Consider the following 17,879-nt stretch of genomic DNA (forward strand, 5'->3'; position numbering starts at 1 on the left):
TGGTCAGTGTTAACCGCAAATTACATTCCTATATATTTCTTTCTACAGACAAAAGGAGCATATGAAGACAAAGGTGCCTGCTCCTGATTTTGAATTGCGGCTTTTTCATGGCACCGACAAAGACAGCATTGCAAAGATATGTAAAAACAATTTTGACTTCCGAGTCTGTGGAAGACGTGGTTTGCCTACCCGCTTCGGAGAAGGGTCATACTTTGCATGCGACGCCAGTTTCAGTGACAATTACAGCGAGACTGATAGTGCCGGTTGGCAGTATATGTTTTTGGCAGACGTCCTGGTCGGTAGGTACATAAAGGGAAAGAGCTGGTACAAGAGACCACCTGAAATCAATCCTGAAACAGGAGAACTTTACGATTCGTGTGTAAATAGGTTTTCTGACCCCACCACTTTCGTAATATTTGACCGGAACCAGCTTTATCCCACTTTTTTGATAATATATACCAGGACAACATACACGTCAGTATCTGGCGTTAAATCACTCACTGAAACTAAGGCCAGAGAACTTACGCATAGAAGAGTACACAGTGTCAGAGAGACTAAAGCTATATCTTCAGCTCAAAGTAAACAACACAAAGTTCAGTGTACTAGAATTGAAGTCACACCATATAACAGTCGGCAGCACAGTGGCGGAACAAGTGTTTCTGCCACTTCATCATCAAGTAATTCACCACACAACGAGCAATCAACTGTGGCCACATCAACATTTGTACCTGTATCTGTAGCCGCGTCGCAATCAAACAAACCAAATGACTTGCAATCAACTGTGATAACATCAACATCTGGCTCATCACAGAGTAAACGAACAAGTCAGGCAATATCAGAAGCTTTTGGTGCACAACAAGGTGTAAGCACAGCAACGGCCACGTCGTCACCTCGCCTCACATCCAGCAATACACTAAGTATGGGCACAGCAACGGCCACGTCGTCACCTAGCTTGATATCCAGCAATACACAAAGTATTGGCACAGCATCAGCCACCGCCGTCACCTAGCCTGATAACATCCAGCAATATGCTAAGTGTGGGCACAGCAACGGCCACGTCGCCACCTAGCCTGATATCCAGCAATATGCTAAGTGTGAGCACAGCAAAGGCTACGTCGTCACCTAGCCTGATATCCAGCAATATGCTAAGTGTGAGCACAGCAAAGGCTACGTCGTCGCCTAGCCTCACCAAAGGGTTCCCATCGATCTGGTTGTTATTGTTGTTACTACTGTTGTTTAAGTTTATTGATCGTGTTGTTGTTGTTGACCAATGAATTTCAACGAGCATAACTGTTGCGTTGTTGTTGGTTCAAACGTAATGAAGATAATCGCAATCATACCGATCCATAATCCGATAACACTAGGTCAGAATTTGTAAGACAATAGTTGTAAACATAGACACAAAACAGACACACAACAGACAGTAAATAGACGGTACACAAACAAAGACAAATTCATGAAAGAAAGATATATGGACCTCTGGCCAAAAGACCAAGAGGTGATGTCAGGTGTTTCGAAAATTGTAAGCGCACCCGCCTTATATCAATCTGTAAGTCAGATAGGTAGTGGTCACTAACTAAGACCCAATGTCACTGATGCCATCACCGATCATTTGTCGAAAAGAGATACTGTACATTTATCTACCAGCTTGCGATACCTGCCAAAAACGCGTTTGAATGTAGAGACAAGTCTTGCTCTGGTGTAACCTTGATTTAACAGTTTGTAAGAGAGATGGCCATGTCTCTCTACAAAATCACCATATGAACTGCATGCTCTTGCATATCGAATAAGCTGGGAAATGTATACCCCATAAGCTGGTGAGAGTGGAATATTACTGATGAGGTGTGGAAAATTGATTATACTAAAGTTGAAATCATCTCTCTTGTCATATAGCCTAGTAGAAAGGTGACCATTAGAGTCAAATTCAAGTAAAATGTCCAGATATGAAGCAGAAGAGGCCGTTTCTGTAGTTTCTTTAATCTCCAATTCTGTAGGATAAATCATAGCGAGATAGTCACTGAATTTGGAGTTATTTAGTCACTGAATTTGGAGTATTCATTGAAGATGTTCAAGAAACGCTACAAGGACACAATCATTATTTGACCCGATGCAACTCTCTGCCAACACACACTCTCTTCATGTAACAAGCACTACATCTCCTTCCAATAATTGGTCTGATGAGATCTGGCTGCTTACCTCAGTATTGGCGGAAGAAAGTATACAGAGAATGCCGAACGGAACCTGTAGAGACAGCCTCCTTTACCAAAAACGGGTAAACGATTGCATTTGGTTGCATCAGGTCATAAGGAAGACGACGAGTCCGTCTGGAACGCGTGTGCAGTAGGTTAAAACACAGAAGACAAGCCAGTACAACATCGTTCATGTCAGCCACCTTGCATGATGCTGAATGCTTGGCCATATACATCTTTTGAACTTGAGAGGGCGCATTAAACACTTTCGAAATAACTCCAGACATACACTGTTGAAATTATGGTGTAATGGTAGGGCTCATAATTTAAGTTTCAATGAACCAATGAGAAAAGAAAACCATAATAACATGCTGTATACGATACAATTTATTTGAAAATCTAGTAGTACCTCGAATAATTCAAAAAAATGAGTGATGTATTTGTTGAAGAGAACAAAAACTACTAAAAAGCTATAACATTCCCCTGGGGGAAACAGAGTTTTCTAGTCAAGGGAGCAAATGATTGAAAGATTACAGTAGAAATAAGTAATTCTCACTGGAAATGTATTTTATCAAACTCTGCGGTGTTCTTGCTACAGAAAAGTGTTTTCCAGCACTTTCTGGCGTGAAGGAATCATACCTTGAAAGCATAAATGCAATGAAAACAAGGCGTGTGATAAGTAATACAAATTGTGAGAGACCTACTCGAAACACCTGACTTCACTTAGTTTTATCAGTGTAAGTCCTTTATATTAAAGTAGCACTCCCACTTGGTAACAATTTTAAAGCACATTTTTTAAAGGCCAACCGTCGATATTTGACGTGGCGACTGCGCGCGGATCACGAGATATCGATAAAAACATGTCCTCAAAAAAGTAAAGTTTGAATTCCGGTGGCCCACCTAAATTCAGCTTCCGAACATCGAACATTCGGCACTGGGGCCATTGTCAACTAAGCTATGGAGTACGAGTCTACACTTACGCTGCTGTATGCCACAGTAACACTCGCGTCGGTGATCGGTCATGCCCCCTGGGGGAAAGCCGAGTCTTACTGACTCTGAGAAAAAACGGAAAACAAAGTTTGATTCCACCAGAATTCGCATAGGTGACTAGCACAGTTACGTGCGGTTGATACATAGCGGCCGCCGAGTGGTATGCATAGACGCATACCACGCGCGCGGCGTACTGTGTGGCAGACGACAAAATGTAGTCATCGGAGGTGGCTAATATTTGATACGTAAAAACTGATGTTTATGTGGTATTGGTTAAAAATATAGTACAACTGATTTAGAATAATGAAAACGACAAAAACTAAGGAGAAGTTTTACAAAACTTACCTGAGGTAATGGCATAATGCTGTATATAAAGTCTTTGCAGTGGGAAGTAAATTAATTGCGTCGTTCGAACTTATTGTAGACTCCCTAGAATATCGTCAATCAGCACAACAACAAACCTTCGGGGGATTTCGGGTCAAAATCAGAAACGATCGTAAAACTTCGGGATGTGAAAAATACGCTCGGGAAATGACATGTTTTTATCAATATCTCGCGATCCGCGCGCAGTCGCCACGTCAAATATCGACCGTTGGCATTAAAAAAATGTGTTTTAAAAATGTTACCAAGTGGGAGTGCCTCTTTTACTGACGATTTTTAGTTTCGACTCTTTTCTCTTGTGATTTATACTTTGTTCATTATGTTTCGCACTTTATCTATACGTGTTTGTGAAAAGTTGAATATGTAAATGTATAGATATGACAAAGGTTTCAGACCGGATGTTCTTTAACACTTCACCGCGTCCGATTGCTTTGAAATTCGATATGCAGTTTACTTAGGGTGACTTCAGTCAGATTTGTTCAAATCGTGGAGAAATTTGCATATTTGTACTTAAGGGCAATTTTTGCCATTTTCGGTCGAAAAATTTGTTTCTTAAAAATTCCTCGTCTGATAGCTTTAAAATTTTAGAACAGGCTTCTACAGATAAACTTAATGTGATATATTGAAATTATGATGAAATCTGTATTTTGTATTTTTGGGGCAATTTTTGCCATTTTTGGTCAAAAAATGTGTTCCTCCAAAACAACTTGTCTTATAGCTTTGAACTTTGGTACACAGGCTCCTACAGATGAACTAAATATGATTTATTGAAATTATGATGAAATCTGTAATTGTTTTTTTCTTTGGGGCAATTTTTGCCAGTTTTGGTCAGAAAATTTGATTCTAATCTAAAAAACTACTCGTCAGATAGCTTTGGTTGAAATGTTCTTAGAGATGATCTTAATATGATATGTTCAAATTATGATGAAATAGCAATTGTGTATTTTTGCAGCTATTTGTGCCATTTTTCATCCGGCCACTTAAATGAGCTATCAAAGATTTCCACCTTCATCTACACATGTGTCAAAAATAGTTGTTCTTCACATAACATAGCGGAGCTATATCGGCCGCTAGGTCGCTTGTTATTTAAGGTAGTATGCGCCTCGAAAATGGAAGACTTAAACTTTTTCTCAAAATTTTCACAAGGAATCTTTCAACTTTTCTCTTTCAAGATCAAGAATAAAAATCGGGGGTCAACGTGCAAGTTTTGGTACTGGAGAAACAAATTACCCCATATTTACCAATAGTTTAAATTCAAAAAGGCTGCCCTGATTTAACTCTATGGAGAAAAATAAAAACTTTTGGAAAAAGTACGACGGTGAACATTTTTATTTTTCCCCAAAAGCTTCAGAATGAGCTCCGACAAGTGGTAGACTAGAAAAGAATTGAGAATACAAATATCTGGTCTTGAGTTGCATTCCACCTTTAAAGTGATTTTTTGAGATGTACAGTGGCACAGCTTGTATGTCATGGATGTAATGAACAAGTGTATTTTATAAATATACATATGAACAAAGATGTACTTGTTTATAGACACACACAGTCAGAACGAAAGCTTAAATTTATGCCACTTTTAAATAAAACACGCTCATGCACATTTACGGTCGAGTTTGCAGAAAACCCTTAGTATTTTGAAAGAAATTATCTATGTATCTTGAAAAAATTGAGACGTGACCTTGGGATATCCCTCGAGCAGACGGGCTACTTTTTGTTTGGAATAAATAATACATTGTTTGTATTGATTGTATATATTTCGCTTTTTGTTTTTTGAATGCATTAAAATGTTAAGTCAATATATCCTTCGAATCAATGCTATCCCACAAATTTCATCAATTGCATGTACGAAGAACCTTCACCCCCTGAAGATTCGATTAATGTAAAAGAATACTACCACTACCTACCACTCGTCGTAACCTTCACCCCTGAGGATTCGATTAATGTAAAATTAATATCATATTGTAATATTTAATATGTAAGTGTACCAACCGGAGACCTTTAATATAGAAATAAATACGCTACATCTATGCTAGATATTAATTATCTCATTCTTTCCGTTTGGAAGGATGTTCCATGAAGCACTGTGTGATACAATTTACTGTAATAAATACAAACGTAGAATTCTTGTTTTTTCATGGGGCGCATTATCAAAAGAAATGTAAGGATTATTTCAGATAGTGATCGACACAATTCATCCACGTTTAAGTCTTCGCCTTAGAAGTTACAGAAACAGGGGTACATCTTTTACCTTGATATAGGCCTACATAATAATCGGCGAGTTGACATCTTACACACACAAGGGACAAAAATTATCTCACATATTGAGAGTGTGTCGTTCGCCATTAGGGAGCCGTCATTATTTACAGCCTTACGGTGGTGGTGGGGGGGGGGTCGGAGGAATTTCATTGGAAACTCTGAAATTTCAAATAACCTCCATGCCAACCAAGATGAATTTGATTAATCCCTCTCTAACACAGGAATTTTGACTGAAACCCGCCCCCACTCAGAAAAGTTAAATATAAATAAATGTATTTGTAAAATTTACAAAAATACTGCAACAGTAGAGACATTTCAAATCCTTGTTTACCCTGCTAGATTCTCATCGGTTATCTCGTGACGGTTGAAAAAGATGACACAAACAAAATCAAATTTAAACTCACTACAAAATAATGTAGATAGTAAAGCTCATGCTATAACCAGTAGCCAACCATGTAGTATTGTTTAATTTGGATGGGTATCATGACAGGGTTTTCGCTAGGATATCTGACAGAGCTGAATTTGGAAGTACAGGGGGAGAACACGTGGAGGGGGAGGGGAAGTGTCTCTTGCACGAAAAATCTTGAGAAATTAGTATGTGCAAATGTGCTATCTTGGTACCATCTGAGAGGTGTTTTCAATTTGTATTTTTACTATGTGAAACTGTTAGAACACCCCAGGGGGGAGAGCACAAGAAGGGATGTCTCCCTCTGGCATCGATAATTTTGAGATATTGATGCAATGGTGCAATCTGATAAATGTTTCAATTTATTTTGTACCAAAAGTTGAGTAACCCTACTTTCTCTCCACATTTAAGCATCCCCTTGCAGCTTTCATTTTTGAGTGACCCCCTCCCCACCTGAGATTCCTCCAGGCTGTAAATAATAACGGCTCCCTTACTTCACGTAAACAGCTAGTTATAAGGAGAAGTAGGAGGGGATTCGCACATTTGCGAATAGAATGGATGTGTCAGGCGTCAGATTGTCCTGCCAGGAAAAGTTACATAAAGTTTCATAATAAATCTTAAGTATCTGCATTAATTTTTTTCTAAATTATCAGGTTATCTGATTCTGACAGACGCACAAGATTAATATTTACTTGTCAAACAAAAGTGAACGTTTCCTAAAGTAAAACATTGAGGAGCTACGTCATCAGGGTCTCATTAGCAATTCAAGTCACATACACCATTATGTTAGAAGTGGGTGTCAAGCTTCCCTGAAATTATTCAACTGTAGTATTCTAGTCGAATAAGAAGTCACCGCCTATTCTCACTTCTCATCTAAAATAGTTAGTCCCTACCGCTTGGTGTAACTTTGGGTCTTCTCAGTCCGAGTTAGTTTGGAAATAAATACCACGCTTACAGAATCCCCACTCCATTCGAAATTCCGTGAAGAAACCGCTCGTGATTGCCATTTTCAGTTCACACACGTGAGCTAATGTCGTAGCGATGTTTGTCTGTCTGTCCGTGTGTGTGTTATTGTGTGTCTGTCTGTCTATCTGCCTGTCTGTCTGTTAACATGTTAACTAAAAAACAGCTGAACAGATTCAAGTCAGATTTGGTAGACATGTGCCATATGCTAATGGTTAGTTTGGCTTGCATATTAATGAAGTTATATCATTTTTTCATATAATGGTTTCCTATGGAGACAGTAATGACAGTGTCGACATGTATCAAGAAATACTGCACAAAATTTCATGAAACTTTTCACAGATGACAATCTCAGAAGATTTTGATTATACTGTGAGTGTCATGTCAATTACCTGCTCATTTGCATATTAGATGAACGTTTGTAATCAGTGATATAACTCTGAAATCATTGCACCAAATTTGATGAAACCTGCTGCAGATATTGATCTGATAAATATCTAATTGTCACGTGAAGCACTGACAAGTGTCACGTTAATAATAGCTCATTTGCATATTAATGAACTTTGTAATTAGTCATATAACTCCGTAATAACTGCATCAAATTTGATGAAATCTGCTACAGGTACTGCTTTGACAGATATCTGACTGTGTTGTAAAGCATTTGGTAGTGTGAAGTTAATTTAGGGTCCATTTGCATATTTGATGAACTTTGTAATTAGTGACATAACTCTAAAATACTGGCACCAAATATAATGAAACCTGCTACAGATATTAATCTGAGAAATATCTAATTGTCGCGTGAAGCACTAAGTGGTGTCAAGTTAATTAAAGGTTTGTTTGCATATTTTATGAACTTTGTAATTAGTGATATTACTCCCAAAAATTACAGCATTAAATTTAATGAAACGTGCTACAGATGTTGATCTGCTAGATATCTAATTGTCCAATGAAGAACTGAGCAGTGTCAAGTTAATAAACAGCTCATTTGCACATTAGGCCTAAATTAGGTTTTATAGTGATGTAACTCCGCGAGTACTGTGCGCATGTGCGAAAGTTGATGAAACCTGCTACATATAATGATCTGACAGATATCTTATTGTTCTTTGAAGTGTACTACTATGTAGGCCTAAGGGACGATTCAGAATTTACTTCCAGGGGGGGGGGGTGGAGGATTTTCTATTTTCTGGGTGATTTTTTTCCATGGCCCCCCCTAGTAAATTATAGAAAAAATCTATGGCCCCCCCCCTCATCTTTGCTGTTTTTTTTCCATGGCCCCCCCTAATATATACATGCATGCTCATACACTATAGACATATCCAGTCTAACAAGTTGCAGGAACTGTAGTGGACATTTAATCGATGATATAACATATCATTTCAGGGTATGTGACTATAAAAAGAATGATTTGCAGGGACTGCAAGTTGCACACTTTTGGAAAGGGTAGCAATAAACATATCTGGTTGTAAATTTCTGAAGAAAAGTTAATTACTAAATATGAATACTTTTTTCGTTATGTCTCACTGATACATATGATGCACACAAAGACAAGCAAAGATGTCAGTTAGAAATGGTGAACAGAAAATCAGAGGAGCAGATAATTGGCAAAGTGATATATATCTTGAAGTTTAATGATACATCATTTGCAGATATCCAGATATTTCTGGAAAGTGAGATGTACATGCACAAGTTCAGCATACATTTTCATTTGATGATGCTGAATATTTGCAGACTCACGGTGAAAGTTTTAAACATTAGGAATTAAAATTGGTGAAAGCCAACTTGTTTTTACTTTTCTCTTTTTTTCTAATTTAGTTGTCATAAAACCAAGTAGCTGCCACTGAAAGCAACAATGCTGAGGAATATTTTAGAACATTTCTTGAACAAAACACCTTATCAAAAACATGAATTCACATGTTATTCTGCTCATTCCATTAACAATCCAATGTTCATATTAAAATGCAGATAACCCTGTGTAAGTCAAAGTTCACATTTTGTCAGCAGTATTTTTCAAAATTGACAGAGCATTCATATTTTCAAATTTTTTAACAAACTTTATTTTTAAAATAGTCATGATGCGCATGTTTTCAGATGACACGAAACAATACATGCTAATTTGTTTTTTTGCCTTTTCTGCCAGCCGCCACTGAGAAATATTTAATTATACATATCAGAATGAATGGGACACAAAAGTATTAGCATCTATACACAATGTGTAAGCCTATCCACATTTCTCCTAGCCTCATACACACTGAGATCACTTCTTGGACTACAGCAAATTTCTTGTGTACACAATATTTCAACAATCCGACACCATAGCATTGATGCAGTGCCACATGATCTTCTGGATGCACATACAGGATTATTGGAATATCAACCCTTTTGTAAATTTTTCACCATATATTTTGACAGTAATACATAATATTTTTAAGGAAAGGGAACAAGTTCCATCTGTTTTGGGCAACGAAAGGATATTTGTTTTTATGAATGACCATGACAAAGACAATTTACATGTTAGACAGATGGTATGTTTTGACCATCTCAGTTGCTGATGGCTTTGATTTGAAGTGTTGAATTTGTAGAACTTCTTCAACTGTAGAAAATTTTCAATACACAGAACACCATTGTAAAAACATGGTTGAAACTTCTGACACCATAATATGCTACTTTCTGAATGCTCACAGTTTTTTTCAAAGCTATATTTCTCATCAAAGATGACAAGGAAACCCCTCATACCATATATTTTCAAAAAGTAGAGAATCTAAAGTTTAGTATTGTAGCAGTAGTGTACTCAAAGGATGAAGTGGGTGTATATTTAGGGTAAAAAACCTCAATTTTGGTATTAATGATAAAAATTAAGTCATAAACTAGACAGTTTTCTGAAATGTAATATTTCACTTGAAAGGAGATTATATGTAGAAAAAAACAACTATTTTATTTGGCATTATCCATCCTCATTTTAAAATTGTAGGGGTTTAAAGACTGACACTCTAATAATTGATTTAAATCATGATCAGCAAAATTAAAATGCCTCTTATTAAAAATGTAAGAGCTTTATTGCCGAACAAAACCAATTGATAGTTGTTTTGTTATATAGCATTTAAAAAACATTATGTGAAAATTTCAGTAAATTGACCCAGCCGGAGTGGAGTTAAATTCTTTGGAAATTTTCAAATTGGGAGGAAAAAGAAGCCAAGAAATCGGGTGATTTGCAACATTTGCATAAATTAACACTTCTTTATCACACAACTTTTAACTGCTTTACAAGCTACAATGTAAACCCAACCTTAAAAAGACATTTGCTGTAATTTTTAGCATTTGTTCAATGTTCATCTCTGTGTATCAGCATTTGTTTGTTATTCTATCACTACGTAGAACACCAAATGCTGTATTTAGCAACATACCAATGTGAACATAAATGACCATTGTTATTGTTGACAAATGAATTCTAGTCTGGACTTGATCCAAGATCTCTTTTCGTCAAAAACAACCCTGACTGTTCACTGTATGGTTTGTGTCGACATGCTATTAAAATACTGGACATGACGGTTCAGGGAGGAGAACAAGATAGTACAGTAGATGCATAAAACAAACACTGTGAATATTACCGAATTTAGCAGCTAAAGGAGTCAAACTAAACATGTTGAGTTATCTGTCACCCAGGTAGCGTCTATGGTTCTCTTTGTAGAGATCAGAAATTCTGGGCAAATATTGAATTGATGTTTTTTTTCCTTGGCCCCCCCTAAAAGATTGTGGTATTTTTGTCTGGCCCCCCTAAATTTTCTTGGGAAAAATGGGTGCCCCCCCCTGAAAATCCTCCACCCCCCCCCCCCTGGAAGTAAATTCTGAATCGTCCCTAATGAACCTGTTGCAAACCACATGAGCCCATTCAGTTCACATCTGGTACGTACAGAATTGCTTCAGACTACCATTTCATTTTGTGTTTCGTATCAGTGAACCACAGGCGCTCATTGGCTGGGTAGTCTGCTAAGTAGATCGATTTTCGGCTCGATCTATCGCATATTCGATATGCCCGCCACTGCAACCTACATACTCATTTATTTAGGTATTGAGGTTGCAGTGGCGGGCATATCGACTACGGGATCGATAGATCGAGCCGAAAATCGATCTATTTTTGCCGCAAGACTGCCCAGCGCCAGCTAACGAGCGCCTGTGCAGAGAAAGAACGGGCCGGCAACCCTGCGCCCTCACACTCACAACACAGAGTGGAATGTTCTGACACCCTTGACCTTTTTTACCAGCGCTTTCTATTTTTACAACATATACATGTACACGCAGGTCGAAGCTGTCTACCCTCACCTATTCTTCTGTCTAGAATGCATTTAGCTTTACATAATGTGATGGTTTGACGTTTCAGGTAAGAGGTTATTGGTATGAGGGTTTACTCTAATCGGCAAAACAAGTTGTGTGACAGCCGACTTTTGGTAGCTCTCATCGTTTTGATGCAGTGCCGTCTCTCCATGACCTTATGCTTAGGGCTCCGATGAGGTCACCTCAATACCTGTTGTCGCACAACAAAGAATCTCTTTCACGAACATTTTCTTCCTTTTTAGTGACTGCAAACTTAGCTACACTAGGCTATATTACTTAGGCTCTGTTTGACACGGTGTCAGATACCGAGAGTCATGTAGCTAAGCTTCTATAGTAAAGCGATCGGGGGTAATCACCAAGATCGATTAAATCACAGCCCTTCCACAAAACTGCAAATTTAAATTTGGTTGCAGTGTAACCTTGGGAAAGTGCTGATATATCAGCCGCATTTTCATAATCTGACAATGAGCTTTTCCATTTCTACGCAGCATTGACTCATACATTTCCTTCCACCTAAACATTCTTCAACATCATCGCCATACATTGAATTCATCATCATCATAGAAATAACAGTGTAGCTGCAACAACATTTGCATTCAATACTGGATCATCGCAGCAGCCACTCTCAAACGACATGGCCACAACACCGCCACTATCTACTGCATCGGCATCCATTCCGCCAGGCATGAAAAACGATATGGATAATTACATTCAGGTATAATGCTTCATAATATTACCATCACAGACATCATTTAAATGTCAATTAGAAAAAAAAACAAACATTTTCCTTATATAACCCTGTAAATTTTCTGGTATGGTGTTCAGCGGGACACATTATTGTTCTAATTGTATGTACTTGTCCATGACTATCTTTTCAAATCATTGTATCGCATTGAAATATTTCAATCCATTGACAAAGAATTGCTTTCTGTTTGTCATTTTAACATTCCTGTATATTACTGTTTAAGCCTTTCAACCCCATTTCCACCTGTGGAGATTCAACTTTGCCATAGAAACGGTTACAGCAAAGTTGTATGGCAAAAGGTGAGACTAGCATAGGGTTGTTTTATTCTCTTGTTTTGTAAGGAAATTGTTTTGGTAGAAATGGTTAAAAAACTGATTTTTAGCTACTATAGACTATAGTCTATAGAAGCTATTGGGATGGGTATCTGTCCGGCGTCCGGCGTCAGTCTGTATGTATGTATGTATGTATGTATGTATGTATGTATGTCCGTTTGTGAGGCGTCCGTCCACTCAAATATCTTGAGAACCGCAGTACTTACTGATTTGATATTTGTTGTGTAGATGAAAAATATGATTTTGAGAAACTATTTTTTTTAATTTTTTGATATTGTTGAAAATAGGCAAATTAATGCCAAAAAAGGTGTTTTTGGTAAAAAATCTTCTTCTTCATAACCGCTGGTCAGACAGCTTTGTTATTTGGTATACAGGTCCCTAGGGATAACCCAACTTAGATTTGTTCAAATTGTGATGAAATATGCAAATGTGTATTTTTAAGGAATTTTTTTGTCATTTTTGGTCAAAATTTGACTTACATTGTATGTAATTCTTGTACTGTATAAACCATATCAATTCACCCAGAAAAAAATAATTAATATGATTTTAAATAATTGAATTAATTAGGAAATCATCAAAATAATTTTAGTTTGGAATTATCAGAAAGTTCAACTTTTTTTGACAGTTCATAGTGAAATGCTTACCATCGTGGAGGATTAAAACATGTAAAGGCAACTTTCCTGAATCCCAACTTTGACATATTCTGAACTGTCATTTATGTTATCTAAAAGAAATTGCTCATAATAGTTTGTCATGATAGGGTGGTCAAATAAATAGAGATAGAGAAAGTTCTAATTTCTATATTATGATTGACTTGGTAAGGATAAAATAAGATTACTTTTTGAGGAAAAAAAATAGAGTGGTCAATTAAAAGAGTGGTCAAAGTGATAGGGTTTTTATGGTAAAGCAGCTGGGCTGTAAGATTCCTCATGCTATTTATAGCAATTATGCAATCTGTGTAAACAGTGCAATGAAAGTGTAACATGATTCCTTATAATGCTTTTGATGACCTTGAACTTCTTAAGTTACAAACATTTCGACCCTCCCACAAAATTACCAGGGAGAGCATCAAAAATGCCATTTACAGTAAAGAGGAATTAAGTCCAATTAATGAACGCTATTATGAAAGAGAATATGACTTTACTGGACCATGGTCTCCCATATACCGTATAGTCTACCATTTAAGGTAGCCAGAGACACAAAAACACGTGAATTCCAGTTCAAACTTCTTCATCATATTCTGTACACAATCTACGATTTATCTAGAAGAGGCATGGACCAATCATCGCTCTGTTCATTCTGCCAAAACAGCAACGAGACACTAGATCATCTTTTCTACACCTGTAAATTCACTGAGACCTTCTGGAACGAGTTTCACACATTTTTCGAGGAATCTCTCAGTTTGTTCACTAGACATAACTTAAATGAAGTGCTCTTTGGTGTTGACGGTTACTCTGACATTCATTATCACTTGCTACTGTTAGCCAAAAGACACATCTATGCTATGAAAATGAAACAGAGTAAACCACACTTTGCAGCCTTTATGTTGCAAGTGAAATTCAACTACCATCTAGAGTACGAAATAGCTCTGGAAAAAGACAAATTAGAGAGACATTGCAGCAAATGGATTTCAATTTTACACAAAATTGTAGATAACTAAGCACTGTACTTCATTTTAATTTAAGTTCATGATACTAAAGAAAATGTTACCAATAAAACAACATTTAAATACAAAAAAAACATTTGTCTCTTCAGTGTGCTTTCTCTGAGTACGTACAGTCTCAACTTATTCAACAGAACTTACTTACAATGTTAATTTGAAAGTTAAAATGTGCTTGGTTAATAGGATGAAAATACTGATATTAAAAGATAACCAGCTCAAGATTCTTTATAACCTGACAGATATGCTGTTTTATTATGACGTAAATCTTGATTTAAGCAAGTCTTTACTTTAATTAGAATGTAATTAACTCTCGTTTATGTGCTATTATAGACTAATATAGTCTGATGAAATATGCAAATCTGTATTTTTACGGAATTTTTTCCATTTTTGGTCAGGCCATCCTGAAATGAGCTATCAAAGATATCCACCTTCTTCATCAATACATGTGTCACAAATAGTCCGGGGTCACTTGTCGTGATTTGGCTTCCGTGTGCATTTCGTGAAGACTCTTGTCAACATATATCATTTTGTTCCTTAATACCTGGACAGTCCAAAAAACATTGTTGGCATTTTTTCTTTCCACTTTGTCAAGGTCAAATTCAAGGTCATTCGTTACTCAGCAAATCCATTGATTTAGCATTGTAGTGCATACAAATTGGCTATAATCATTGACCAAACTACTTCATAGTGGTGTAAAGAAACTTAACAGCTCATAATAGATTTGAAATACCTTGTTTGAGGCATTATTGTTTCTGTTTTTTACCGTTTTATGTGGATTTATATGCAATTACAAGGATTTGCTTGTGCTGCAGTTGTACATCGTTACCCATGCATAATGACATGGATCAGTTTCTGACATGCACTGCGCTTGACAACTACATCATAGACTTTATTTTATCAATTTCTGTGCATTTCAGCATAAGCCATCCACAGTATTATCAGCTCTGGTAGGTTGTAAAATCCAGACCTCTGCGCAGAATTTAACTAGTGTAGACTGGATTACTGTGCAGCTAGCAGTGTACTCTTTGCTTGTAGTAAGAGTAAGTCATCCCTTTTCCTCCCATTTCTCTCCAAGTCATGTAAAACGATTTGGATGTTTCCTTGGTAATAATAGCAGGGATTAGAGACTTGTTGCTAAACATAGGCTACATGTAGAAGCCATTTATCAAAACTAAGCCTCTGCACTGAGAAATGTAGGCTATTACCTGTGTCTTTCAAAAATCAACTCCAGTACACATAATGTTGTACTAAACAAGACACCCATTGTTAGAACATTGATATAGAGTACGGAAAATGATACATTAACAATAGGTTTATCCTTTATTGAGACACAGGTTTAGTCCATAGGTTATTAGGGTTAAAGACTACAAAAAAAGTCAAAGGCAGTGTTAGTAGTTTCTTAGAAACCGTTATCCAAAGGATATTTACTCGATATTTTAACGTCACGGAATAGTCAACATATAGTGGTTGCGTTTCACATATAAATATTTCACATAACTGACATTGCATGCACATAACATCGTCAAAATTTCAGTATGGAAAAACATACCATTCCTCCGAAAAGAGACGTTCTGAAACAGACTTACAGTCTTTTTCAGAACGTTCTCTTTATGCCTTATACGTCAGGAAGCAAGTGGTGAGCCTGTGTCCCACTGCATATGACACAGTGCAGAGTTTGTTCACCAGAGAGGTGAATGTGATGATGGTGTCTTTCCAGAAATAAGTTCAAGACTCGGGAATGATGATTCTTTTTCCCTTCGAGCTTGTGGTGCTAGCTGGTATAGGGAATGCTATGCAAATACTTGCCACAGAGGTCTACTCCAGAGAGCAACATTGCGCTATGAAAAAGCATTAGAGCAAGGTGATAGCTCTGTATTATTAGGTAAAGTAACTTTAAACCTCATCTACCATGGAAAGTGCTGGTTCATCTGAACCTAAAGTTGCTTTCACTAGACCATCAGCTTGTACAAAAGCATGTGTTTTTTCTGTCAACAATATAGTTTTTCTTTGGGTCCTCTCCATTCAATGCTGGGAAAAACTACAAAGGGCAGTAAACAAAGGAAAATCAGACTTGTTAAAAGTCAGACTCAGTGGTGCAATAGATCCAAAGGATGCTAGAGCCATTGATATGAAATATCACAAAAGATGTTGGACCAAAAACGTTGAAAGTGTCTTGAGAAATTTAAACACAAATGCAGACTTACACTCATTGTGTGAGAGTGCATCTGCAAATGTCGGTAATGACAATACCACCATGCTTGCTGCATATATCGAATTTTTTTCCTTGTTGGACTTGCTGAAGGAGCTGTTTTTACTTGGGAGAAGTACATGACTCATATTTGGCAATACGTAAGGAACATGGAATTGTGTGATCGTAATACTTTTATAGCTAAACTTTCTTCAGATTAGAGTTATGGCATTAAAAGTCATTGACCTTTGACAGGAAATGTTAAGGACCGGTCAAATTCTTCGGCAGCGGTGGATTATTTTTTGCCGGTGTCAAAAAGTGGCTGACCTCCCTATTCCAACTTTTGAAAACAGGGTGACCCCCTGTGCGCGACAAAATGTGGTTTTCATGTTAGTTGAAAGATAGGACCTTAAAAGTGTCAATTCTAAAGTTTAAATACAGTATTTGAATGAGCTGTGAATGTATTCCACACTTTTTATGCATAACCAGATCTCCAGAACTGTTATAAGACAAATGTAAAATGTGTGAAATTTTAGTGCATGTTGCTTTTTATAATTGAATTCTCATAGAGGAAACAGAAAAGTATCAGGAAGTTGTCATGCTATTCATATGAACTGCACATTTCATAATGATTAGTACACTTTGCAAAACTGACTTTCAATTTACAGACAGCAAGATATTTCTGACAAATATCTCTGATATATTACAATACTGCGCTACAAGGGTGCGCCGAAAAATATTAAACATCGAGATATCTCTGATATATATATATATATATATATATATATATATATATATATATATATGTGATATATGAAAGTCATGCGGATGAAGGACGTGATGAAAAATATGTTTGATATTTTTAAAGTAACGCGCCTGAAGGGCACGCCGAAAATCTTTAAACATAAAGATATCTCTGATATATATGTCTGATATATTTAAGTTTCGCGCTTGTGGGGGAGCTCTCAAAAATATGTCTTATTATTATTAAAGTTACGCGCCCGAAGCGCACTCCGAAAATGCAACTCAATGATGAACTTTGTGGGTGGCAAGATGCATTTTAGGCAAGTATAAGCCCGTGTCGACCCCCCTATTTGGCATTTCAAAAACACGGTGACCCCCTCTATCACCAAGTCAAAAACAGGGTGACCCCCTGAAAAGGTCAAAGAATCTGACGGGTCCCTATGTGATTTTCTGAAACTGTTGTATAAGTTTTATGAATCTGAAATTGTATACAAGATAATCAATGTGATGTTTAAGATATGGAAAATCAATGTGATATTTAAAATATGGAAAAATTAGAAAGAAATTTCATACTGACCTTTAATTGACCTTTGGTAAAGTAGTTCTATATATTCTTAATGCAATAGCCGTTTTTTTCAACAAACCTAAATGTTAATGATTGTAAGGAATAATCCATAACAAAATGTATGTTTCCAA

General features: G+C 36.9%; 2 protein-coding genes across 5 annotated transcripts in view; both read left to right on the forward strand.

The window, feature by feature from the left end:
* The window catches only part of LOC139115282 (protein mono-ADP-ribosyltransferase TIPARP-like), a 50,302-nt gene extending 44,713 nt beyond the window's left edge, over positions 1-5,589 (forward strand). Inside the window, exon 2 of the mRNA XM_070677301.1 lies at positions 49-5,589. Within this exon, the coding sequence (XP_070533402.1) occupies positions 49-1,009 (961 nt within the window). The 3' untranslated portion in view covers positions 1,010-5,589. The remainder of the gene's footprint in view (positions 1-48) is intronic.
* Positions 5,590-11,426: 5,837 nt separating this feature from the next.
* The window catches only part of LOC139115307 (sodium/myo-inositol cotransporter 2-like), a 45,816-nt gene continuing 39,363 nt past the window's right edge, over positions 11,427-17,879 (forward strand). The window contains exons 1-2 of one of the 4 annotated variants that reach the window (XM_070677351.1): positions 11,427-11,557; positions 12,000-12,226. In XM_070677351.1, the coding sequence (XP_070533452.1) occupies positions 12,146-12,226 (81 nt within the window). In that variant the 5' untranslated portion in view covers positions 11,427-11,557; positions 12,000-12,145. The remainder of the gene's footprint in view (positions 11,558-11,999; positions 12,227-17,879) is intronic. The other 3 variants (XM_070677331.1, XM_070677373.1, XM_070677358.1) reach the window with 3 other exon arrangements.

This window comes from Ptychodera flava, chromosome 2 (assembly GCF_041260155.1).
Source record: "Ptychodera flava strain L36383 chromosome 2, AS_Pfla_20210202, whole genome shotgun sequence".
Classification (NCBI taxonomy): domain Eukaryota; kingdom Metazoa; phylum Hemichordata; class Enteropneusta; family Ptychoderidae; genus Ptychodera; species Ptychodera flava.